Source organism: Phaethon lepturus, unplaced genomic scaffold (genome assembly GCF_000687285.1).
Source record: "Phaethon lepturus isolate BGI_N335 unplaced genomic scaffold, ASM68728v1 scaffold4244, whole genome shotgun sequence".
In the NCBI taxonomy this organism is placed as follows: domain Eukaryota; kingdom Metazoa; phylum Chordata; class Aves; order Phaethontiformes; family Phaethontidae; genus Phaethon; species Phaethon lepturus.
This window is the reverse complement of record NW_010533825.1, coordinates 26,369-53,574: the sequence shown is the minus strand read 5'-3', so window position 1 is coordinate 53,574 and position 27,206 is coordinate 26,369. Positions and strand designations below refer to the sequence as shown.

General features: G+C 39.8%; 1 protein-coding gene across 1 annotated transcript in view; it reads left to right on the top strand.

Annotated features, from left to right (window-relative positions):
- Positions 1–26,187, top strand: part of ARHGAP28 (Rho GTPase activating protein 28) — a 31,565-nt gene extending 5,378 nt beyond the window's left edge. Inside the window, exons 2-14 of the mRNA XM_010285312.1 lie at positions 264–481; positions 6,127–6,214; positions 8,139–8,296; positions 11,931–12,096; positions 12,211–12,302; positions 13,667–13,744; positions 16,923–17,085; positions 18,569–18,651; positions 20,126–20,323; positions 21,004–21,147; positions 23,305–23,459; positions 24,113–24,177; positions 26,096–26,187. Of these exons, the coding sequence (XP_010283614.1) occupies positions 264–481; positions 6,127–6,214; positions 8,139–8,296; positions 11,931–12,096; positions 12,211–12,302; positions 13,667–13,744; positions 16,923–17,085; positions 18,569–18,651; positions 20,126–20,323; positions 21,004–21,147; positions 23,305–23,459; positions 24,113–24,177; positions 26,096–26,187 (1,700 nt within the window). The remainder of the gene's footprint in view (positions 1–263; positions 482–6,126; positions 6,215–8,138; positions 8,297–11,930; positions 12,097–12,210; positions 12,303–13,666; positions 13,745–16,922; positions 17,086–18,568; positions 18,652–20,125; positions 20,324–21,003; positions 21,148–23,304; positions 23,460–24,112; positions 24,178–26,095) is intronic.
- The last annotated feature ends 1,019 nt before the right edge of the window (positions 26,188–27,206 follow it).

Genomic DNA, 27,206 nt, shown 5'->3' with positions numbered 1-27,206 from the left:
TCTTCACGTGAGTGTGTTAATGCATAGGTTAAAAATACCTCTTCTGTTCTTCTCCTAAGCCTCTCCTGTACAGAGACTGCCAAACTGAAAGTTGACAGTATGTTGACAAAACTAAATTAACTTACACTTGTGGCCTAAGAAAGATTGGAAGTGGAGTTTTCTCGAGGTAAAAGCTAAGGCAGAGATCCACCATGCCACCTCCCTTCCTTCAGCCCCCTCTCCCTCCCCTGCCAGGCCTGATAACACACGATCTTCCTCTGCAGAAGGAGAGCTGGAGGCAGAATGGCTGCAAGACGTAGGTTTATCTACGTTGATCTCGGGAGCTGAAGAGGAAGACGGCCAAGCTCTGCTGTCCACTCTGACCCGAACTCAAGCTGCCGCTGTACAAAAGAGGTACAACACTTACACTCAGACCCTGAGGAAGAAGAACAAGCACACAGTCCGGGATGTGCGAGACATCTTTGGCACCAGTGACCCTTCTGTAAGTAGCTAATGCATCCTACTAAATGTTTTTGAGTTTAATTTTTATGCATTTTGCAAGTAGCTCATCAAAAGTTCTACCACACAGGAACTCTTGTCTGCTGACAATGTACAGCCAGCCAGTAGCAGTTCCTGACACTAACTCCAGACTTTTAATGCTATATATACTATATTTTGAGAGGGAAGGAAGAAACCAAATAAAATAGATGGTGCACAGTTTTGCAACTAACCTGTAACATAATGTTGTACCAGTTGCCAGCCTTCCTCCTGCAATCTCCTATCAAGGCTAACATTTACTCCCTTATTTTTTGAAAATTGGTGAGTTACTCTTGGCAGCTATTCAAATTTTTGCTGGCTTCTGGGGACACTTGCTATTTACTCAGCAGTCTCAGTGGTGAAGTAAAACTTTTCTAATGAAGCAACTGGGGTTCAAATATGCATAAGCAATTAAACACCTGCTAGCATGATTGCAACTGGCATGCTGGCAGTTACATTTCACTTACGTAGCAAATGAAAATCTATTAACTGTTCATTTGCTTCATGGCTTCAGAAATGAACACTGCCTCTGGTGGTTTCATCCACGTTTCCCTGAGGATAGCTTTAAACACACTAATTCCTATCCCTACACATTTTGATTTTGGTGACTGCAGTCAGCCTGTGTGAGTTTAGTCCAACGCTCAAAGCAACACACATGACTTTACATATGTCACTCATGATATCTTAAATGGGAGTCACCAATATGCTCACAAGCTCACCTTTGAAATTAATATTAAAGTTCCTGCCATCACAAAACTCCAAGAAACTCTTTTTCATTATGAAATTGTTTTGTCCTTTGCTATTTGTCCTACCTTCTCCTCAAGGCTTGACATCCTGGATGAATTTAAAACAAAAAAATTGGGAAACAAAATTGTAGCTGCATAGTTATATTAAAATTACAATGACATAATGGTTAGGGAATTAACTTTTTTCTTTCCAGTTTAAGTATCTGGGCTCTTTTTAACCTCTTGCACATATCCCACAAATATATCTAGAAGCATCTCATAGTTTCCTGTGGGCAGACTTTCTTGCATGAGAAATCATCAGGCATGTTTGCATGAACATAAAAAAGCTGATGGCACTTCTTGTTAGATTAGCACACTCCTCCCATTTCAAGTATCTGTAAGCCTTAATGTGTTTAAAATTTTTTTAAATTATCGTAAAACTTAAGTTTCCCAATAAATTTCAATCAGCCAAATAAATGCTGTACCCATTCTCTCAGATGGACTTGCTATTGATCTGGTTTTGACTTGCTTATTTTTCACACCTCGCTCATTTGCTGAAGGAATCAGGAGCTTCAGAGCCAGTGCCCTTCAAATCATTGTTTTACCTCCTCTGAAATTCAGCTCACTTACTAGTTCTGCATTGGGAAAGTCTGAAAAATAAGACTGAAAAAGTAATTAAGACTTCTGATTTTTCTACCCACAAAAATATGCAGTTCTGCAGGGTGCTTACCTAAGCGTTAAACACAGATACACAAATACAGCTGCAGATAACACCATCACCTCCCTCCAACGGACTGCAAAAGAGATTGTATTTCTAAAAGCCTACAGGTTCCCCAAACTTTTTGGGCATTCCCATTGACAATCGCTCCTATCTCTGCTGCTTATTACGGGATTTAGAAAGTCCATCCTAATTATCAGCTCCTGAAGGACAGAGGCAGTACAGGGGCGTGTTGTGCCCTGACCTGAGGGTTTCCCGAGCAGTCCTTTGTCAGAGTTGTCAGCTGAAGCAGTCCCTCAAGCTCTGCTGGCTCTTTGGCTATGGCACTACAGCTGCCGGTGAATCTTTGTGATGAATCAGGTTGGGAAAGTGATCTACGTTAAAAACAACCCAGCCAAAAAAAGAAGAGCAACAGGGGACAGGGAGGGGCAAATCTTTTCAGCACAGCTGCTGAAGAGAGGTTGGTAAAAAGACTGCTTGAAACGGCATGCAGGAGTTTTGCTTTTTAGTTGGGAAGGGAAGAAATAAGCATGTTGCAAATACCAAAACAGCTCTAATTGTTTCACGTAACTCTATAATCCTCCCCATTAGGACAACGGATTTACACCTTCTTCCCAACAACCTAAGCATTACATGAGCCTAGAGGGATGGGTCACAGGATGAATTACTCTCTTCTGTGGCTAATGATGAGAGAAAAGGTGATTAGCTCACTAGGGTCACCTGAGATGAGATTTAGGAGACCACTGAAGAGGCATAGATAGTTGTCATCCAGAGGGGGGGAAAAAAACCCAAAACAAACAGATTTGCCCTGGTTTCTTTGTTCTGAAAAAATCCTGCCTGCTAGACATTTTTCTATTACTGCCCAGTGGCCAGTCTCTCTGTGGGTCAACACAGAGCAAAGGGCGCTTTTCCCTCACCCTGCCTTGATGTCCATCCTCTCAGGCCAGGAGTATCCCCTCAACAGCCCAAGCGGACTGAAATGAAAGAAAACAAAACCACATTTCCTTTTTCAGTTGGGTTTTTTTTGTTGTGTTTTTTGCGTTTTCTGGTATTTTTTTTTTCCTCTGTTGGCCACCCTAGGAAGGCACCATGATCCCTGGGGGCAAAATGCAGCATTTCTCTGAGAGTGACGCCTCGATGGAGCAGCCTGTCCCAGCTGAGGTGCCTCCGCTCTACTTCAGACAGGCCTATATGAAGCAGGCTCAACTGACAGCCACATTACGGAGATTTAAATTGTTTATTAATCACAGTGGCCTGATTTTCCTTACTGCTGTTATCCTGCTGCTTCCATCAGAAGCTATTGGCTCAGCTCATACTCAAAGTCTAGAAAAATCAACATCAGAATACAAATGGCGGGGGGAAAGATTGATTTTATTATTGGAGTGAGGGAATGAAGCATCATACTCATTAACAGGCCAACGCTGTACATTGTGATGAGCTAAAACTCCTTCAAGAGTTTTAGGAGCATTTTACTTGAGCAATACGTAAGACTATCATGTCCTAATTAAAGAAAAATCACTGACTCAGAGCTATTTGCATGAAAAGCCATTTGTGATGACAGTGCTCGGAAAGATTAATATATCTAAAGCATGAGCAACTTGTATCCTGACCAGAGCTATAAGACTATCCTCCTTTGCCTTTATTTCCCTTAGCTTCAGGGCTGAAAATAGAATTTGGTTGCTTCAATGATTTGCTTTTACAACTTCTACAATGCGAGTAGCTACTAAAGAACTATCTACCTCATCATCATCTTTTCCTTGTTCTGGTTTCCTCTTCCCATTGGAAATTCCTGTGTACATTGTGCCAGTAAACACTGGGCTCAATTTTAGTATCAGATAATGAGAACTGTCTAATGAATCACTTTCAGTCAGAAATCAGGGTATCTGAAGTCTTGCCTTCACTGGAGCCCCAGCCAAATGAATAAGGCTGTCCCAATTTATTTGAGGACAAAATTTGACTCTTGGCCTTTCACATTCATTATGACATGAGCATCCAAAGGTTTTTAATTTTCTTTTTTTACTAATGAAACAATCTGGATCTTTAAAATTCATGCATTATAAAGGTTTTACTCCCAGTCTTCCCTTACTTTATATCATATTATTCTCTGATTAAAAGAAAAGGTGTGGGGGAGAAGGGTTGTTGGTCCTGTTTGGAAGAGATTTTCACAAAAGAAACAGAGATTTGGCTTCCTTATACACTCTCCCTGTGGAGTCTTGGAAATGAGACCAAGAATATGACATTTTTAGCTACCCCTGATATTGTACCTGGTTCATGTTATTCAATTGCCACAAGCTAGAGCAGCCTGCAGGCTCTTGCAAGCATTGCTGGGTGCGAGGCAGAGTTGTGCTGTCCGCACCCTCCGCCAGCTCCACCGTGCTCAGCTGAACCTGGCTGCTGCAGCTGCTTCGCTATTGATTCCACTCGTTTAAGGCTGGAAGGATTTTTTTTCTTTATAAACTTGATTCACTGTAAATCCACTCTGAATACTGTTCACGGGGTCAGGCATTCTGAGCAGTGGAAGTAGATGAATCAGTTGTTAATGTTTACCATTAATTTCTCTATCTGGATCTTAAGCAGCTGAATAACTACTTTTATGTTTGATTTTCCCAAATTGCTGAGGCAAGTTTAACCGTTCCCTTCACTTCCATAGTCCCACCTGAAATTTATATTGCTTTTTTATGTCCTAAAGTCTTTTGTGTAAATGTTATGGGATTTTACCATAAAAGAATCCCACAGTTCTCCTTTTAAAAAAATCAATGGTCCTTACAGTCTTCTGGCAAAGGAAGTCCCTGTGACTCGAATCCTGTTTGCTGTCATCAAGTTTGCAGGCCATTGAATGGACTCTCTCAGGAGAGATTTTATTCATGTCACATTTGACTGTGTTACCCAAATAGCTCAGAGGATAAGATTGAATAAAACAACTGCAACGTTACTTCAGCTTTCCAATTGGAGGAGCTGCCTCTCTTTTAAATGTCTGACATTCTTTAGCAACCTGAATGCTGCTCCTGTGCGTTGGCTACAAATGGGGAAGACAAAATTTCGGCCCTGAGGCATTTCTACCTGTTGATAAACAGCCAATTTAGCAATTTAAAGAGTAATTTAGAGAGCTGTTATTGTGGGCTTATTGGGGTTCTCGGCTGCAGGTTCAGCCAGAAAGCTGGGGCTGCTCCATCAGGCGCAGGGGGCAGGGTGAGGTGAGGTGAGGTGAGGAGAGGCGAGACAAGGCAAGGCAAGGCAAGGCAAGGCAAGGCAAGGCAAGGCAAGGCAGCAGGTTTGGGAAAAGAAGGACTCCCACTAGCATGCAAAGGACAGCAGAAAAAAATACAAGGCTGGTTTGGGGCATTTTAGTTATTTTCACTGAGTATCCTTTAGAGCATGTTTTAAATTCATGACAGCTGCTACTGTCCCATGTACATACAAACACTCAGATTTGTCTTTATGATGAGTACCAGAACTGCTAATAACAAGTGAAAAAATCCTCTGCCAAGAAAAGGTGACAGTGCTTGAAAGCCACCCCATGGACTTCAAAGCCCCTTCTCTGCTGTGGCACACACGCTTCCCTCATTTTCACACAGTGCAGATGATTTCTGGAGCGGAAAGAAATGAATTTGACTGTAGAAAAGGTCTTTTTTCCCTAAAACTGTTTTTGCAGTTCACTGATAAAGTGTTAGTATATAACCTATGGGAGGACATCCATCCATTAATAATTTGCTGGTGCCCAAATCCCGAAAGGTGGTGAACAGCCTGATTTCTGACAGGTGTTTGGGAGCAGCGGATATTAAGCATGTGTCAGAGAATCCTCAAAAAGATTTGTAGCCAAAATGATTAAAAGCAGGATGGATTACAATTTGACAAGGACCTTTCACTTAGCACAATTATGTACAGCAATTTACTTAGCTAATTTCAGTCATTATATAGGACAGGACTCATTAGCTACAGTGAGCTGCAATATTACTGACCTCAACATGATCCAAATGCGTGCAGCCTGGGGAAGATTAATTCTCGGGCTTGGCTATGAAAAATGTTCTCTGGTGAATCACAACAGGTTGCTTAAACTTGGCAAAAGAGTGTAAGCTGAGAATGATACGCTGTTGCTTGAACTATAGCAGTTTCTGTCCATAGACATTTACCTTCACTGCAGTCTGATCATTTTTCCTTGCCTATCAGCCCACATTTGAGACAGTTCCAGTGTCACCAGTTCCTTCTAATGGTATCCAGCTTCCTGGGCAGAAGCCAGTTTGGAAATCAGTTAGCTGTGAGTATGCCAACGTGTAACCAGTGTTCACTTCCTCCTAGGAAAATGATAGACAGAAGGATCCTTCTGTGGTTCAGAGGTTAGTCCCCTCTTTCATGTTGGGGCCATGCTACATGTATTTCCTTAAAATCGTTGTCAGCTTATTGTCATGCAGGAACCAAAGTTTCCCATTCAAGGCCAGTGTTGTACAGACAGAGACTGCTGCCCTTGAGGCATCAGTGTCTAAAAAGTACTGATTGTTGCAAGGCTGGGAATGTAAAAATAACCTCTAAGCAATATGGTGGAGAATTTGTCAAAAATATGTCAGTAGTGTATTTTCTTGTTGCAAATCATGAAAAGAAAGATGCATATTGCCTTCACATTTCTTCCCCAGTACTGCAGAAACTGTAATATTAGAAATTTATCATTTTTCTGGTTCTGCCCTATTATCCTGGTCTACTAATGGTATTATTTTGGACGTCCCTTAAACACTTTGCCCTGACAGTGACTGGCAGTGCTAATGAAAATGATAGCTCTGCTCTACTCAGTGCCTGGGTAACTGTCAGCAGCCTTCCACGGTAACATCCATCTTTTATTTTGAAAGCTCTTCCCATCACTGTTGTTCAGGGCTTAACTAAAGGGATAGTAATACGCAAGTTTCTAAACTAGTACCTTAGATGTTTACCTCTGGATATAGTGCTGCATTTTCCTTGGTTTCAAAAGCTGTTCTTGCTGATACCTCTGCTCTGCAAGCAGTTGTACTAGAGCAGATGGGGAAACGAATGGCCAGGGGTACCATGGAGAGTCTGTGGTCCCAGGTCCACGGGTGGAAAGAGAGATGGAAAACATCTTAAATGGGCTTGGCCATCAGGTACCATCTAAGGCCACAGTTCAGTAGTCAGAAGCCACTTGATAACACACAGGTTTTTCATACCAGATTTGCAAAACAAAGGGTGTTGCAAAAAAAAACGTTTAAGTCCCTTTACCTGTAAATGCAATGATTCAAAAATTATGGGGTATGCATATGTTTATAAAACACACAATGCTTTTTAATTAACTTTCTGATTTCCGTGGCTTTTGAATGCACTTGTGTCATGTTAGTAAACTCTTCTCTGCAGTCCTGGGAGCTGAAATTTTATTTCAATTCCAATTAAAATTATGATTCTGTTCCAATTGCGTGAGTCTAGGAGCTGGACCTTAAGGGAAACCTAAAAATTGTCCTGAGTTGTGACAGCTCGGTCATGAAATTTGTTAACACTGGAACTCATGCGTGTTATTATACTTTGGACTTCATGACAATAGGGTATTTTTGTACTTGATTGTACTGATTTCAGAAATTTTCCTCTGGCATCCACTAATTTCAGGAGGTGACTAAATTTTAGAGTAGAGCAATAAGTCAGACATTCCAGTAGATACAGTGTTTTTCGAACCGGAATATTGTACATTGCGTCCTGTTTTGGTGCTACACACCTAAACTAGCAACTGTGATAAATATATGTATGTGAACATATAAAATATATGCATGTCTTACGATTGTAAATAAGTCAAGAGTGACCTGAGAAACTGTGTCAACAGCATTTTTCTGTTAGGAACTTTTATTTTTAATTGTTCATTAGACAAGTGCCACCAGTTTACTGGCCTGGGTAGACAAGGATGGAGTACAGAAACGTTAATTCCTGATAAACAGGAAGTTCCAGCTTGACTATCTTTCTCACGAAAAGCAACAAGTTAAATAATCTAAAATGAAAATAGGGATTTTATTTCTAAGGGGTTATTTCCTCCAGACAAAACAGGAACATGCTGTGGTTTACACTGAAATTCCTCTTTGAAGCACTTCCTTTATTACTTTCTCAAGATTTTTGTCATCTTGGTTCAATTTTTTAATGTCTCTGTACTAAATGCAAGCATGCATTCAGCATTCATATATAATTTCCCTTATTTTCAGCTAATAGCTGTCTAGACTGCGGACTAGATAAAGGCAGCCCATCCATAACAGAAGAGCTCTCCTATGAGGTCTCTTTCTCAGAATCCATTACTGTCCTGCCAAAAGACCAAGAATGGCCAAAAAACCAGAGGTTGAAAAAGGAAGACTCTGCTTTGCCTGTAAGTTTGTTCTTGACATATTTCCTCAATTGTTTTAACGCAGCTATTTCCTGCTTTATATCACCAGCACATTGGAGCCCGTTAAGATACATTAGCTGTCCTTTGCCATGTGTGCTTTATCGAGAGCGCCCGCTGTGCCTGCCTACCGCTTGTGACTGATTCCCAGGGAGGCACCAAAGCTAGATCCACGCCTGGTTTTCACTTGTACCCATCACAGATGAGTATGTGTACCTCAATCCACAAATATTGCATCATCCACACATTTTTCACATAGAAATAAAGACCAGTTACTGTCACTAAAACTAGCAATCATTTTCATTACTGGTCTGCTGTCCTGCTTTATTCAGTCCCAGATTACCTGCCTCTGTTGACACATGGATTTAAAATTGCTTCACAGATGAAGGGGGGAAAGCAAGCCTTAGTCCTGCAGCAACACTGATTGCCTCCAATCAGTATTCAGTGCAATTACACTACAGGACATACTACATGAATGGTTAAAGGAAATTTTATCATATCATGCCACCAGACATACACTGAGCAGCTGTGTCATTATCTGGAACTATTTCTTGAAGTCAAGGAAGTTGGTTTTCTATTTCCATCAGCCCTCACAACTTCCATTACTGAAAACTAGAGCATTAGTTTTGTGCTTCAGATACCACCTTTTTAGGGAAGTGTACGAAATAGCTGTAAATTATTTGGAAGCATTTCCTGAATGTTATGATGTCCTGAGGTCCTGAACTAATCTGAAATTGTTGCTATCCACACAGACACTGAATTCTCTGAGAATTACCCATTTGTCCATCTCAGGTTCCACCAAGGAAGAAGAACCTGAGATGTAGAAGTAAGCTTCCCTGTTGAAAGGAGGGATAAGACACCAAGTAGATTACAAGTGATGTGAAATCCCTGTGCTTTAGTGTGTCTGTTTTTTCTGTGGTGGGGTTAAGGATGTCTCTGCATTCATCATGCTTCTGGCAAACCAAAGGTTCTTCCTTGTTCCTTGTAATAGCAAACCTTCACTACAACACACACACACACAAATCGTCCTCTGCAACCACCCTGACACTTTCCAGTTGACAGAGCAGGAAAACTGGTGACAGAGAGGGAAGAGAAGATGCCACATTGAATATGATGGAACTGTAGATGTGTAACTGATCAGTATTAGAAAAGGCCAGTATTGTGCCGGAGATAAAACTATTCTGCATGCAGGACATCATTTTGTGTGCTTGGAAGAGTACACGAGAAATATGCCAGGTCACCATAGACAGAGACTTTCTGAATAAAGTCAACAATCATAGCTGTTGACATTGGCATTTCTCTTACTTCATATGCTGCCACTCATGATGTTAGGTTTTTCCCATAATGGCTCAGACGGCAATGGGCCCCGGCAAAAAAATCACCTCTTGCTCTGTTACACAGAGCAACTAGTCACCTACACTCTGAAGCATTGTCCCCCCTTCGTCAAGGTGGGCCAACAGGGCCAGACTGAAGTCCACACAACATCATACTTTCTCCAGGGCAGGTCTGACACACTAATATAAGCAACATCATGGATGTCATATACGGAGCTGCACAGAGATAATATGTCATAAAATAGCACGTCCCTGGCAGCTCCCAGAAAAGCCAACTCAACATCACTGTCTGGATAGGGATACATGCAATTTCTCCAATGTGGGACCATGATCAATGTGACCTAGTTGAAGATACTTGAGAACAATGTCAGTAAGCATTTCAGGCCCATCTGAATACACTGTATAGTTCCACATAGAAATAACATGTCATAATATCAGACGTGATCCTTAGCCAAACCGCTAGTAATCTAATTCCAGGACAGCACAGCCTCCTTCAGTGCTGCATACTGTGACTCCACTGTTTGTAAGAAAAATCATTGGAAAATTGTGATACAAGAGAGAAGAAAGAGGCCCAGCCCCAAACCTTGTGTTAACACTGCATCACATCATAGTGACCCTAGGAGTCAACCAGCTACCATGGAAAATCATTGTAGCTACCCTTTGTAATTGGCTTTGGAGTGTTTGTCATTTTTTCTTGGCAAACACACTTGCAAATAGGCTTTGTTATTCCCTATGTTTTTTCTCTTTCCCCTCAGAAAATATATACATGCTGTGTGAATTTTTTTCTTAATTTCAAGATGATTTATTGTGCTTTGACTGCTTCTGGACTATTTTCATCATTGAAAAAAAAATACATAGATATTCTTTAGTATTTTATGTGTCTTCAGAAGACTATCTTTCATGTACATTTTGTTACACTATTAAGTCTCAGTATAAGAGTAACAGTGGAATTGCTGTACTCTGGAGAGGGAAGATTCTTGCCTAAAATGCCCCAGACAGCATGTAAATTAGTTATTCCATCTCCTGCAGTCTTTCTCCCTGAATTATGATTAACCCCTACTAAAAGACCATGTGCAATGTTATTTAGGACAGAAGTCCTAACCTACATGATCTGTATGCCTTCTGTCCTCTCTTACTTTTGAAATCTGGTATAAGTTTAATTCTTTGTTTGCTTTTTTCTCAATCTGTTTGACTGGTTTCATCTAAAGATGGGTTAAACCTATTGAGTCCAAAATTGTTTATAAAAGGGAGGACTGGGTTGAAATCTCCAGAAGCAAAACATTATTAAAGCCTGGGTTTCCACTCAGTTCCCTAAAGGGAGGAGAGGATTTGTAATGTTATTTATTTATACTTCTGACTAACAATTACTTGTTCAAATTACAACTAAATTAAAAAAACATACAATACCAAAGATCCACAGTTCTTTGAAAAGCATGTTTTTCACTATAACTTTGTTATTATAACTAAAAACTATGTAAAAAACTGATGGGTATTTGCTCTTTCTGACATTTGTACAAATGCTTATGGCATAATGCAACATTCCTGGCTCTGGTCCATGACACTGCAGTTTCTGAAATATGTGGACATCTTCACATGCCCCCAAATTATTAAGTAATATTTAGTTCAAGCCTATTTGAACGAATTATTTCTTAACCGCTGGGAGTCCTGTTTCTAAGCCTAAATGCTTCTTGAGTAATAAAAAGCACCAGTAAATTGGCAGGTTGGCATCAGGATTAAGTGATTTTGCTTCTGGGCTTTTCCTCAGATCTTTAGTTTGAACTCTACTATAACTCTACTCATAAATTAATAGCAATATGCAAAGCAGGAACAAATTCATCCCCTCCTCCCCCTGGTTAATGTACAACCATATCCATGGTGAAATGTGTCAGCTACTTCAACAGCGTTCAAAGACTTTCTGGGGGAGGCAGACACAGAGCAAAGAGTCGCATCCTGCTGCAACTGGGCAAAAGTTTAAGAAGTAGCATGTAGCTCATTTGTCCCAGCTGGAGTACGGGCAGGGCACTGAGGTTAAGACTTCTGCTCCAGCACTGCTTACCAGTCAAACAGCAAGGGAACATGATGAGCAAGAAGCTCAACTTTATGTTTCAGATGGATGCAAGTTATGTCAACATACCAGGCCAATACACAGGGTTGTAGTTCAGCCCTTTGGTGTAATCCATCTACCCTAATACGCCTTCCTGTCACATATGGGCATCTCTTTCAAAATAAAAATTCACGTTGTGTAATTTTTGTGCAAATAAAGACGTAATCTGTCTCTACCATAGAAATTCATTGTTCGGAAAAGCCGGTTTGGACTGACAGAGGTTGGAGACCTCTCTCCTGAAGACATGAAGAAGATTCGCTACCTCTCCCTGATTGAGCTGACGGCCTTCTACGACGCCCTGGGGGTGGAGTTGAAGAGGAACCGTGCAGAGAGGGTGCGGGGACGAGGTACCGTGCTGTGTCATCCCCATGGTGGCCACCTGGGCACCACTCAGCATAGCTAAGAAGACGTTTACAGGGCTGTGTTTCCTCTCTTTCACATTTGCTGTTATTATTTTTAAGAAAATGGTCTGTTTGGAGTCCCTCTCACAATACTACTGGAGAATGATCAAAAGAAGGTTCCTGGAATAAAAGTTCCCCTCATCTTCCAAAAAGTGAGTATATCCCAGCCTGCTTGGCTACTAAGATTCACATTTCCATTATTTGCACTGATTGGCACTCAAACACCAACATTTGCACTCGAAGCAGACATCAGGAAAAACAAGATGTAGGCTTTACAGGTTTGAGGGTGTCTACAGGATCTCTGTATGTTGTGGTTTGAAAACCTTGTGACAAGGAGGCAAAAGTTGCTCCTTTTGTGTGTTTTATGTGTGGTAGGGACCTCTTTCCATTTTTGTAATTGTATGGTACTGTACAGGAAACTTGGGGAAACAAACGTCTGGCTTTCTGTTTCCCTTTCTCATTAAATTAGAGCCATGCAAAATTGTGTGTATGCTGAAGTGGCAGAGATGAGTTGTCTCAGGAGTTTTAATTTCACGTGAATTCAAACCGTAGGTATTACTTAGCTATTATTTCCAGAATGGAAATGGTATCTTTTCATTGAGATTTGTGTGACAAGACAATGTCATTTATATAAGTCATTTGACAGTACAATGACATCCAGCGGGTGTCTTGGGGACAGGTACACAGACAGAAGCACGCATGCAATTATACAGGTTTTCATGGACTCGAAACTACAACAAATTTCCCTGTAAATACTGACAAAAGGGGAAGTGGTGTGGAGTGTCTGGGGAAAGACTGACACGACTTGAATATTTACATGACTTTGTAATCAGCTCTGCAGCTCTCCTGTCAAGATATCATGGGAAATTAGAAGGATCCAACAACTAGGGCAGGAAGCAGAGCTGGTGGTGAAAATCCAGAGCTGTATGAATAAATTCTAGGAAATGATTTTATTTTTTTTCCTTGTTCAAAATTATGTTAAATCAAAACATATTTATTTTTTTATAAAGAATTAGAGTGGAAAGCCTATTCCTCTATTCACAGAAATTTCAAAATAAAATACCCTGGGATCATTTTCTAATCTGAGTTCTCAGTTCCCAGAAACATATGTTATCTATAGACCTTTCCATTGTGCCCCTCGGGGAAAGACTTAAGACATTTCTCAGAGGTTAATTTTCCCTCAAAACACCATTGTGTTTTACCCAATGTATCTGCTCTTTTATTAATATGTTTATGTGTTAATTGTTCTATAGCAGTGCCAAGTCTCAAATCAAGGACAGAGGGGCCCATTGCATTATCAGTGTTCCGTACTCTACATACTCTGTACTTCAGGGTCAAGAATATGGACAACAAATTAGGAAGGTTTACTTACATGAGCCGGCTTGTTTTCCTTAGCAAATTACATAAACATGTATCTTTTTCAAATTAGTTTCGAGGATACCTACATTGAAAAAAAGTTAACAGTATTTTTAAGTGCTTCTTAGTATTTTCCTGGGTTTTGTTGGGTTTTTTTCAGTTGCTGCTCAAGCTTGAGGAAACAGGTTTAGAAACCGAAGGAATTCTACGAGTGCCTGGATCTGCCTCCAGAGTCAAGGTACACGCTCGTGCCCATTTTCTGTCTCCTGGACCACAGACCCTATATAAAATAAGACAGCACACACAAATGCACAATGCACATGAATACTGATGGGTGTAGATCAGTATTTTTACTCCTACCAGTGAAAGGTCAGATTGGTTCCTGGGAACCAATAAATCACAGAACATGTGGTCTATAGCTTTGCATTTGTTAATGTTCTATATAAAGCACAGACTTGATGTTCAATGCAGTTTTTCTCCACTAAACGTTGAGGGATCCTTTCAGTTTATCTCCGTCATCCAAAATTGCCGTGATCTTATCTCTGTTTTAATTTATTTCAGAAATCCAGAGTTGCTAAACTGAGCAAACTTCAGATAAAGATCTTATGCTATGTCGTTTTAACCTTTGTGTCATTTTATTTCTCATTTATCTTCTGTGATCTTACAATTTCATGTTCCAAGTGAGAGAAATTTGGCCTGTGTTCAGTGTTTGGCAGCCTCGAGTACTGCATTTTCACAGGCTATTTGCAGACTACTAACATAGGATAGTTGGTGCCCAATAACCTGACATCGTGGTACAGTAATGCTTGCGATTGTTTCTCCAGACTAACTTGATTCCAGGAGCTGGAAGCCTTTGGCAGAGGCAACTTAGTAAAACAAGTTTTTTTCTGGGCTTAGTAGTGTCTACCTCTTTCCTGGATTTTTGTTTTTTTCTAGGGTTTTTTTGGTCTGGTTTAATCAACTTCTTATAGTGCATCCCGCTCCCATTTTCTCATCCTCAAGAAAGCTAGATTTGCGTTCAGAGGCAGGAAGTCCCAGCATTGTGGCAGCCACACAAATGTAGAGGTTGCTAAACGTTGATGGGCTAGGGATCATCAGAAACGACTGCACAAGAAATAGCAGCAGTACCTGAAATGCACCCAAGATAGGCAGTAGCATCCCAGCTCCCTTTGACTCTGTGGATTGATAAAAGCACTCAGCACCTTGCAAAGTGCCACATCTTGCAGAAGTGAGCTCCTAATTCAGCCTGTACTTTTCAGCTTCTTCATTTTTTCATACAAATACTTAAAGTATTATTTCACACAATCTCAATTTTTTCTGATCTCTCTGGGGAGATTACACAGCAGGGCTGTGCTCTACCTAAGTAAATTACTTTTCATGTTCTTTGCATATACCGTATTGTGTCTTGTTCGCTCCTTATTCACAACATACATCCAGGGAGCTGCTATGAGGTACGACTTTATGTGTAACTCTCCTATACTGGGTGGTAAGTTAAACAGCCCGTATGAAAGTTTTAAATTATTTGAGTTTTGGCTTCATTTAAGTCTATGCAACAAGCCAAACAGCAAGAGAGAGATTTTTTGAAAGCAGGTCCAGATTTCATCCTTCAAAGCCTTCATACATTATTATGACATTAGGATTTGAGGGCATTCCAATTTTATTTTGGTCTTGTTTGGAGAAAGAAAAGGCATATGGAAATGATTAAAGGTTACTCTTCTGTAAAACAAAGAATAGAAGAAAGAAATACAAGTTTTCCTCTGTCTGTAATCTGGTTTGTAACAAAAGCTCCAGTGAACCAAAAACGCATGATAGTCTCCTGTAGGATCAGTCACATTTAAAAAGAAAAAAATTGCAAAAACGTTTTTTAAAAGTACTTTGGTACATATATATATGTATGTGGGGGGGTGACTGTATAAATATATATACATATATGCTTGCCTGTGTAAAATACATGTTTTGAAAATCTTGCTTTCTATTTCTACGGCTTTTTCCCAGTTCTCGGCCGAAAAATGTGGAATAGTTTTTCTCTCCCCTTGTGATTTTGATGAGGTGAGGACTTCTGTTCCACATTTCCCAGTCACTTACCAGGAAAGAATTTAATCCAGGTGTTTGTATGGATTATGTGCAAAGGATGTGAATACAGAGGAAGCCGAGAGAGCCCAGATTATAACCAGTAAAATGTGCTAGTAAAAATGAGATTGTAACATTATATACCAAATCCTGAATGACTTTCTATTTCCTTTTGTGCCAACCATTTCACTTCATTATGTGTGACCATATTCTATATGTAATTTCCTTCCATTCATGTGAGGCACGGTAAACAGAATTCAGTTTTTAAAGCTTTTCTGTCTGAATGGACTATACTTTTTTGCGTAATATTGATGTACATTTGACAAAAAAATTATCTGAAACCTGAGTATTAGCTATGGATGTATTTTGTCATAAATGGTCTCACAAAAAGCAGCAACAAACTTCCTACGGATAAGGCAGTGTTGGTCTAGTAATAATTGTGAAAGCTGCATTAATTTATGGAAAACCTTATATTACAATAGCCTCATTCAATCTTACTAACCCAACATATTTTTGAGGCGCTTGCATTTTCCAGTGATCTGGGTTTGAAGCCAAATTCTGTTCCTACTAGGAACCTTGCTGAATCTGTCCCGTTCACACACATGTGTGAAACATTGATTTGTTACCCTTCAGAAGGAAACAGACCTCTGTTATAGAGCAAGATGCTGATGCTGGAGAACAAGAGGATTGAATGGGTACCCAAAATGGTATAATTAATTGCACCTTAGATATCTCTTGTGGTTTTTGAGGGGCTTTTTTTGGCATGTATTAAGTGGAGGTTTTCTGACAGTAATGGTTTGAAACTTTTATTTTTCTATGAAGTGATCTAATCTAGTTATAGCTATCCTAACAGAAAACATCCTTCTAAAGAAAGTCAGGCAGACCTGTTAAAACCATTTGCTCAAGGCCCATGGACTCGGATGCCAACAGATTGTCTAGTAAGTTCACTTGGCAGTGTGGAAGAAATGCCACTCCTTTGTGATTTAAGGGACAAAACTTCTGGAGAGTGTTTTAAACAAAAAGAGTAGCTGTACTAAAAATCCTGTTTAAGTGAATTTTCTGTTTCTAGTTCTAAGCCGCTTTAAAATGGCTCAAATGGGTCAGTGGCAGAAATCTAGCTGTGGCAAACCAAATTTAGCCTGGGTTGCAAAAGATCCCCAGGAATCTGATCTGTTAATCCGCTCTCAACTCTGCATGGCTGTACCTGGACTGCTACTGGTTTAGGGCTACTTTAATTTAACTACGGTGTAAACCTGCCTGTTGTTTGTAATGGGATTTCTGAAGCGATCTCAAACTGCCAGGTCAGAAGCAATGAATAAAGGTGGGATGTTCCTTTTATCTTTCAGAATCTCCATCAAGAACTAGAGGCAAAATTTTATGAAGACAGTTTTGACTGGGACCAAGTACGAAATAATGATGCAGCAGGACTGCTGAAAATGTTCATAAGAGAACTCCCAAGCCCGCTTTTCACAGTAGAATATCTGCCTGCTTTCATCACACTAGTGGAAAGTAGGTGGAAAAGGAGTTAATATGAACTGATCTAGATAGAACGTAATAGTGTTGAAGTAAAGGGAAAAAACGGCCCGGTGTACGGCCTGAACATCTAATTTTTCTGCAAGCTTTCCTTTTCAAATGGAAAAAAGTCTCTTCATTTAGCTAATAGTGTGAGTGACACAACTGTTTAATGCGAGATTTGAAACCTGTAAGGAAACAATGGCCAAGAAATCACTTTCATATATAGACTCTGATTCACACAAATTACAGATTTCTCAAATGCAAATTTCCGCGAGGCAAACTCAAGTCACTGCCCTTTAGCTGACATTCTACTGGATCTATTTTATTTCTCTGCTAAGGTCAGAATATTTGTACAGATATTTGTGATCACAGAAAGCTTCAGGCAGTCAGGTTTTGTTTTCATTGTACATTGTACCACCTCATTCTCAGCACATCGTGTTCGTTTCTCTTCCAGGAAGAACTCAGTAGTACCTTGCAGTACTTATTACTTCATTGTAAATTCACTTCATCTAGGACAGAGTGAAACTGTCGGATGGTGAATTTATTAGGCAAATCGGTACAGAAAACTTAGAACCTTTATACAAGGTTGCAGTCAAGTTTTCAGTGCCTCCATGAGATAGTGTAAAGGCCACAAGGAGGTGACCCCTTCCTGTAACCTTCACGTGCCTGAGTGTGCTCCTTGTGAGACCCAGGCTGCCAGCAGTTACAATTGCTTAGCACTTCAGAGGAGAAGACTGAACAGGAGGTGTCTGTGCAGAATAAAGTGACTTTATTCCCTCCAAGTTACACCGCCCACAACACGCACTCTTTTTTGCTCCAAACCTCTCTCATCCGTCCTGAGCAGAAGCAAATGACAGTTATTCTTCCCACCTTCTCCACCCCAGCTCTTCTAGGAACCATTGCACAGTATCGATATACACCAATTGCTGGAAACTTGATGGTATTTTGTAACTGACAAGGGGCTCTACATTTTTCTAGAGTGCTAGACTTGGGACAAATAGTTCTTAAGTTGTAAGCAATCAATCTCCACTCCTATGGCACAAGCGTTCAGCAAATTACTCAGTAACAACAGTCTGAAAATTTTCTGAAAACAAATATCCATTTCAGTTTGAAAGAGGGAAAATACTTGATCCATATACAAGACATTCTGACCAAGATATCAAAAAGAAACTGGTTAATACTGAAAAATACTGGCTTCTTGCTATTTAGACAGAATTTTATAGAGTCTTGTCTCCCCCTGTGACAAAGACCCAAGATGATGAGGAAAAATCCACTCGTTACAATTGTTTTTACATTTGGGAAAAGATTACGGTTAATAAATATCTAAACGTTAGTCTCAGCTGGCCAGTGGTTGCTATGTTTCTAGAACTGAAACTGAAGTTTCTAGTTTCTAGAACTAGAACTGAACCCAGCGTGGGTTTTAGAACAAACCAGTTGTAACTGGAGTTTTAAAAATATTAATTATTTATATTCTTAGAAATCTCCAAGATCAAGTTACAGCTACAAGCTTTGCATCTGTTGATCATGCTGCTGCCTGAAGCCAACAGAGACACAGCCAAGGTAAGTTCTTCATTTACTATCACCTGCCATCTACAGTGCTTTTGAATTTTAAATGAGACCTGCTTTTTCTAACATCAGTGATCAGATGCTGCACCATGAAAGTATTCATCTGTGTTTTCTATCATTTCCTTGAAAAGATGTTCCGATTCCCTGGCTGTCATTTCTCTTACAAGCAATTAAGAAATAGTTGCTGGAGGTATCCAGCTGCCAGTGTCAGTAAATGGCTCCCAGGCATCATCTATTCTGGAGCATTCGTTTCAGAGAGACATGTTCTAGGCACAGTTTGGAAAAACAAGGTTTGGGTTTTGGGTTTCTGTGTAACTGGAATTCTCTGGGACAAATTTAAACAAGAAGCTGCCCCCCAGGAGCTCACCTAGTACACTCCAGGACAATGCAGGTCTCCCACTGGTGAGTTTAGATATAGCTTTATGAGTCCAGGTGCTGCCTTTACCTGTATTTATTTATAAAATAACAAGGGACAAGAATAAAACCCCACTTTAAAGCGTTTGGAGGTCTACTAGTGAAGAATGGGGTTATTTCTTCTACCAAAGTCCGTATCAATATAAAGCAGTATATGTAAAACACATGCTAGGTGAGTAGTAAATTATTACTAGGCTTTTATACGAAAATAGAAGTGATGACAAAACTGAATTCACGCCTACTTGCTATCTATAATGTGATTTTAGAAATTTCTCCAACACAGTTTCTGTTTTGCAATTCCTGGGTTTGTAAAAATGTTTTAATTGCAATATCAGGCTACAAAGACAGTGCTTTTAATGGTACAGTGTTGCAAAAGGACTCATTGGCAGACCCCAACTCTAACCACAGCTGCAATCCATCCTATTCAGTCACTCAAGCAAAATTCTGAATAAACTGCCCAAAAGGGAAATTAGTTTCCTTTGACTTTGCCATGCATGTGCAGAAGTGACGTCAACGAACAACCACTGAGTGCTTCTTGCTTTCATTATCCCAGAATAAAAGTTTGGGGGTTGCTGGCAGAAATTCCTCAGATTATATCACATATGGGACTGGTGCGCAGTTGAAGAGAGAGGCTGATCACCCTGGTGATTGCGATATAAAAAGCCTTGGCCAGATACATCAAAATGGACACCATGAAATCTATGAAGAAATTAGCTATTCCATAGCAACATCTTTGTATCTTTCTTTTATGACAGGATTCAGAGCCTTAGTGCAGACATTGTACTTGACTTATGGATTTGGGGTTATGCTCTAAGTGGTAAATAATTTATTAATGTGTATTTTGATAACATCACCTATTCCTCTGTGATTTTTACAGAGGTGGTTGTGCAGCAAATATCAGAGTAACCTAAATTAGAACGCAAAAACCCCTAAATTTCACCTCCAAGTGCAAATATAGCAGCTTTCGAGCCAGACATGTTGTGCATTTGTAAATGCTGCATTTAAGAAGTAAACTATTTTGTGAGACTCAGCATAACAAGTGTTGTTTTTCCAGGCCTTTCTTCAGTTCCTGAAGAAGGTGGTTGCTAATGAAGGGAAAAATAAAATGAATTTGTGGAATGTTTCTATGATTGTTGCACCAAACCTCTTCATCTACAAAGGGAAACGTGCAAACCAACAAGAAATGCAAGCAGCAGCCACCACAGCACACATTGTGCGGCTTTTAATTCGGTACCAGGACATTCTGTGGACAGTGAGTAATGCTGGTTTCCTCTTTATGGCTCCAGTGCAGAGAAGAGTTTTGCTACATGCAGCAGCTCTGTAGAAACCAGAGTAAACTCGAAGAAGCAGTTAGCTATTCTTTGGAAACCAGCTGGAGTCTTCTATATCTAGAATGTGACTGGGTGAGAGATACCTCTGGCTGGAGATCTACCTCACCTAAGAAATCCATTTTAACACGAATTGCCCTCTGGAGGTACCTATCCCATACCATTGATTATATGGGAGAATGCATAGCAGAATGATTTAATCTAGATGCCTAGGTGAGATATCTAGGCTTGAATGAGATTAAATGGCTGTTTAAAGTTTAGCCCATAGTCCTTGCTGGACTTCCAAAGGTCAGCATGAAGATGATGACAGCGTCAGCTCATTTTCTCGTAACAGAGGGAAGGTATGATGGGGATTGCAAAGGCAACCTCCTAACAAATTTCCTACAACTGCAAACATCACTAAAAAGTTTTGTATGGTATGAGAGATATCTACAATTTCACCAAAGGAGTTACTGTGGGTTGTTAGAGGGAGCTAATCGCATGTATCTTCTGGGAAGAAATAGGGCTTCTGCTTCCTAAAATCTGCTGCTTTCTAAAGACCCAACACTGATTTTATGGAGGAAAAAATTACTGTGTATTCTCAGCTCTGGTTTCCTCCCTTTAGGTCCCATCCTTCCTGATTTCCCAAGTAAGAAAAATGAATGAGGCAGCAATGAACAACAGCAAGAGGCAGCTGATGTTTGACAAAGGAGTGAGAAAACTTCTGAGGAGAAAGACCATGGAACGGGAGAGACCTGAAAGACCAGAGGTATGATAAAAAAATACAATTTTCAAGGGCAGTTTTAACTAGCTTCCTTTCTTTCTTATCTCATAACAGCTTCTGGGGGCAGGGAGGAAAGTTTGCCATAAAAAATAAGCTGATTTGGGAGCTATCTTGAAAGATGTGCTTCCCAGTCCAGCATCCTGATAAGACAAAGCTGATTGAGAAAAGGTGAGAGAGGTAGAGCAGCCCAAGCTTTGAGCTGTTACAAACACATGTTGGTTTTTTGCCTGTTTTATGAGAAAATGGTCATAGGTAGACTGTCCAGGATAGCAATGATCTGTAGATATTCAACAAAAGCATGGATGTGTAGTTGAGTAGTAAGATGGTCCATACTAGGATTAATTGCACTTACACATGCCCCGGTCCAGGCCGCTCAATATTCTCCATGCAAGCTTTAGTTTTACAGCTTTGCACTAACTTCCTAGGCAGAGAGAAAATCCAGTTTGCCTAACATAGACACCAAAACTGGGTCTAAATTTTAAGTGCCTAATGAAGTGGTTAGTGTTGTTATTCCCCATATAGTCAGAGGAGAGAAGTGGATACATTTGAGGATTTCCAGAGCTCCAGGTACAGTTCAGACTTGGGAAAGTCTGATAATAAAATCTTCCTTTTGAGGTCTTAGAGGCACCAACTTTTCTCCACTGCCTGGATATGGAGTTTAGGAACTTACTTGAGGTATGCTACTTCAATAGACACCTGAAATTAACTTACAAATTAGGTGTAACATATAATTTGGGCAGCAAAGCATATTGTGTACACATGCAAAACACATACAGTCCCTACAGCAGTTTATATGTAGTATTTCCATGTAGTAACTACCTTTAATAACCTGGAGAGAAAGTCTGAAGAGTCTTCCATGGAGGTTTAAAAGAATGGAGAATGGGGAATTGAAAGGAACTGGTCAAGGAATCTATAGTTATTGAAAAATAGTCTTGAAGAACAAAAGAAAAGACAGATTAGGAAGGGGTGATATTAAGAGATTATAAAACATAGATAATAAGCCATCTAATACAGACAACAGAGAAAATGCACAAGGGAACGTCTGGGGAAAAAAATAGAAAGAGAAATTATATGTATGAATTGTGAATCCATGCTAATTCAGCTTTTTGGAGAATTCATTTGCCATGAATGAATATATTGATGGAAATATATTGTTGGTCGGACACGCATTTGCGCTGCAGATGGAGACATAGATGTTTGTTTAACACGGCGGTGCAGACTACTGTGTTGCACAACTGTATTCACCCTGAATGAATACAGTGAGAGCTTCTGAAGAGAGTCAATTACTGCAGTCATTGCACCTTTGGGAAGACAAGTTCATTGATTGTAGTAATTGGCTTTGCATCTAATAAAAACGAGACTAACCATGGCAGGTAGCTGAAATATGAAGGGTAAATTGGAGGCAAACTCTGTTTGGATAACTGACTTGAATTTTGAGAGCACTTAACACAATCCCTGGGTCTCAGATGTTCCAAATTACACAGGGACAGAGACTGGAGAGACTATTGTACTCTGCTCAGCATGGTATTAACTGGATTAGAACTGGAATGCAAACCTTGCTAATTGATTTATCCACCATTAATCATGGAAGAGTGCATAAACTTCATAGATGATCATTTGAACCCTACACAAGGTCAAATTTCAAATTAACAGAAATCATATGGTACTTTGATATTTTACTGTACATTAGCTTCAATGTAGTTGAAGATATAGGAAGCAGAAACAGAACTGAACCTTCATGCCTCAGAATTTCACCTTTAAAAGAGAGACCAGATTCTCCTAGACATTTTTATGTATTTTTAAATAAGCAGTTGGTTCACTGACCAATGTTAACAGAAATAACTTTTAAAATCTCAGATAAAAACTTGACCCAATATTACTGCAAGTAGTTAAAATCCAAGGGCCGGTACTTTATTCTGCATGCATTTATGTGATACTTACCAAGCAGTTTGTGTTTTATGTCATTTTATTATACTGTATCTATAAATTTGTGTTTGTATGACTGAAAATATTTTTTTAAAAATAATCCTGAATCCAGGACAGTGATTTTTGCAAGCAACCTCAAAAGAGTTGCAGAACTGCTTCTGAATGGAGCTACGGCAATATTTGCCTTAGACTTACTCTACTGAATATTGATTTTAGGGAGCTGTCACTTTTCCCCCATACCTGCAGTCTGACATACCCGAGGGGGTGATAAGAGTTTACGCTCCACTACATTCAAAAGTCTCTATGGCAATTCAACTCAACAGCCAAACAAAAGCCAAAGACATCCTGGCTCGATTCCACTGTGAAAACAGGTGGGTAAACGAGAACATTTTGTTTTTCCTGAACAATAATATCAGTACCATTAATGAATAGATTGTCCCCTTTTCAAAGACTCATTGTGTTACAAGAACTCTTTTTCTAATCTAAAATTGTTAATTTATGGTTATGTTGGTCAAAGAAATTTTAACCACTGATTTTATTCTTTATATTTTACTTAATAATTGGCTCCTATACAGAATCAATCTGCCCTCTGTTATGCCACTACTAAAAACATATGTTTTATAGACTTGCTGCATAGAGAACCCAGAGGGATTGTCTTACATCTGCCCATAAAATATTAATGTTTTTATTTCTGTAAGGTAATAATTATTAACAGTTATGGGAAATAGTAAATTGTACCTGAAAGTTTTTTCTGCAAAGTCTTCCCATGCTACCACATAATTCTGTTCTTTAAATATATAATAAAAAATAAATAATACAATAGAAGGCTTTGTTCACTGCGACACAGTAATCTACCTCTGTAGCAGATCCAGTGTTCTGCAGTGCTCCATTTGGTGGATGCCCTTGCTTTTGATAAGTTAAGTTCACAGGGGCACAAATACCAATTTTTAGCTTAATATAGGTGGTGGTTGATAAGGCAGTGGTTATAACAGAAAGACAAACTGAAGGTTTTTTTCTATCCTAGCTACGGTTCATCACAGAACATGAGAGGCCAGATCCAAAGTTTACATGAAATTGGAGGAAATATCGGTAGGTCTCAATTTTGAAAATTCAATTCTGAATGTCCTTAGCCTCCTAAAACACCTCAGGACAGTGCTGCTTTCACACAGCTGGGTCTCTCCTACCTTCCAGTCCATCTGCAGGAAAGGAGTCTGACCCAAAAGCTGTTAAAATCAATGTAATGATTCCTTCCAACTCCAGCATGACTGGAAGAGCACCCTGCAGGAGACAGTGACCTTATGGCTGGATCTCAGCAGGACTTTGACAGCCTTGCCAAATTTATCTGACTATTCACTTACCTCCCTCGCTCTCATAATTGAGCATTTTTCTATGGTTAAGAGATCCTTAGTATTCCTCTCACAAGCACATTCCACCTCACCATCAAGCCTTTTCCCAAGATCTATTTCTTCCTCACTATATTTAAGTGCTAACCTCCTCCAAATAAAAAACCCAGAATTGAGAATGCAGCCCCTGCATGTATGGGTGTACTATACTCATACTAATCCATGTGCTTTATTTAGATTGTAAATTCCTTGCAGCAGGGATTTTGTCTTCTTCTGTGTTTCATGCAGTGACATTTTTGTAACAACAACAACAGTGGCTTGCCACACAAGTTCCTGGCCTAAAGGTCAAAAAAAAAGATTTTAATTCAATATTCCACAGTCCTGACTCTCTCATTTCTCTATTCATACTAAAATTCTGGATGCTCTGTTGGAGTTTTTTGTCAATTGTCTGATTAGATTATTCCTTAATTCTTCTAGATTCAGGTCTAAGCAGTTTCTATAAATTTATTACCAAACATCATAGATTTGCTTCAACAAGCAGACAAGAAGCAAAGTATTTATTACTGAAGATATACTCACACAAAGCTAAATTTGATTAGTGATCTGTTCTGCCTGGCTAAGCAGGATGACCAACAGATGTTAAAACAGGAGAAGACCCCAAAAGCCTTGTGAAATAATCCCAAATATTCCCACCACACTCCTTCAAAAATCTGGACATTTAATTTGGATCTTCATTTAAAATTATTTTTATAGTCTTAGATCTTCCAGGGTACCTTATTTCATTGATTATGCATTAATTCATTTATATTTCTTTCACTTTAACAAAATCATTAGGACCTCAGTGACCTTATAAGTAACTGCACAAAAATTTTACAATAATCCTTTGTGTCTCAATCCTTTGTGTGTAACCCCACCAGTTAAACGGCTTCACCACCCAGTGCAAGTGCAATATAATCCAACAAATCAACTAAACTCAGAATTTATTGCCTTATTACTTAATTAAGAAGCACCAAATGCCTCTTTCTGTGGCAATGGCAGCAGGGACTCCCCAACCAACTCCTGTTCCCAGCCACCAGCTAATGAAACCCACAAACTACCAGACTTCAGAGGACTCTTTTTTTTTTTTTTTTTTTTTTTTAACCAGCAAAACAGCAATGCCAAAAGCCTTGATATAGTCCCTATAATTCTTTGCAAGATCCTAGCTGGATGGGAACACATGGTTTACAGAGCTACTTTTTCAGCATTTAAAAATAGTGTAGAAACAAAGTCACAGAATTGTAATTCCGGCCCAGTAAATCCGTAAATCCAAAGAAATTAAAAAAAAAAAAACATACTGTGGCTCTTCCAGTATGTGTTGTTAAAGCTTCTAAAGAAACCATAACATTTGTCCACCATTTGACTAAATGCATTGTCCAGAACTCAGTGTAATGCAGGGCATCTTGCCTGGAAGTGAAAGCTAATTCATGATTCTCACTCAGTAAAATCACTGGCAGGTTTACCGAAGCCCCCATCTGTATCCAGGCCAGATGTCAGCCGGACACACCGCAGTAGCCTTGCTATGTGCAAGTTGGAGATACATTCAAGGACGTTTTAACACAGCTCTGTCCCATTTACTAATGTGCTCAAAACATCCTCTGATTCAGGGCTGTTGGTTTCCGTTTCAGGCCAGCACTGTTTGGATCCGGATGCATACATGTTAGATGTTTACCGTGCAAACCCTCAGGCAGAATGGGTGATAAAGCCAAAAGCAAGCTGAAGCAGAAGGCTGCAGTGTGCTGGACAAAAGCCAAATGGACAACAGTGATGCCTGTCATTTTAAGAAGCTCTTGCCCAGAGAACGAAACAAAATGGTAGCTACAGGATATCATTCCTTCCTACTGTACTGTCCAACTGTTGTTCACCACCTACTTCTTTTGATATAAGCATTATCACTCCAGCTTCTGGACCATCTGAAAAGATCACATCAGTTATGCTTTCATATGGGTTACACTTGCACCAGTTGGCCCAGGAGTTATGGAGGACGGACCAAGGTACGGTGCACAGAAAACAACCTGTCGCATACGGAGTTGCTTGTTTCCTGACCTGGTGTTAGGACATGAATTTTTGGAAAGAATGCAGTGGCAGCCATGGATGCATGAAACACTACCGACCACAGCGTAACACAGAAGCATCACAGAGACTTTAAAGAGAAGGTATGTCAAGCGTGGGAGAGAGGAGCTCAACCTGCAGCAGTGCAAAGAGATAGCTGTGTGACAAAATCAAACCTTTCTGCTGAAAGTAAACCTGTACAGTGTGCATTACTGCAATATTTATGTCTCTCAGCCACTCCTCATGAGTACGTGATGCTGGAGGAGGGAGGGAGGCAGGAGGAAGAACTACTGTATAGACAGCTATACTCCTTTATGTATGTACCACTGTGTATATTACTACCGGTCTTCCAAAATTGTCTGTCTGGATCATATTACTGTGTGCAATTTTAGTGCCACAAACCATTTTCTCCTTCCTTCTCCTGTCATACACACAAGCTTCAGGAGGCAAATGCTAGGTGAGAGGGGCATATTCCCCTGCCTCGCTCTTTTACTTGATACTCTCAGATTTAAGTCTGTGTAATGCCATAATACGAGATACGTGTTAATGGTGCCACTTACAGCCATCACCTTTTTTGTTAAATATTATCGTTTCTTAATTTGTAACCTAATTCTTTTTATTTTACATTTAATATGTAAGCAATTTTTATACTATTCAGCTGCATTGAGGAGAGAGATCTTTGTCCAG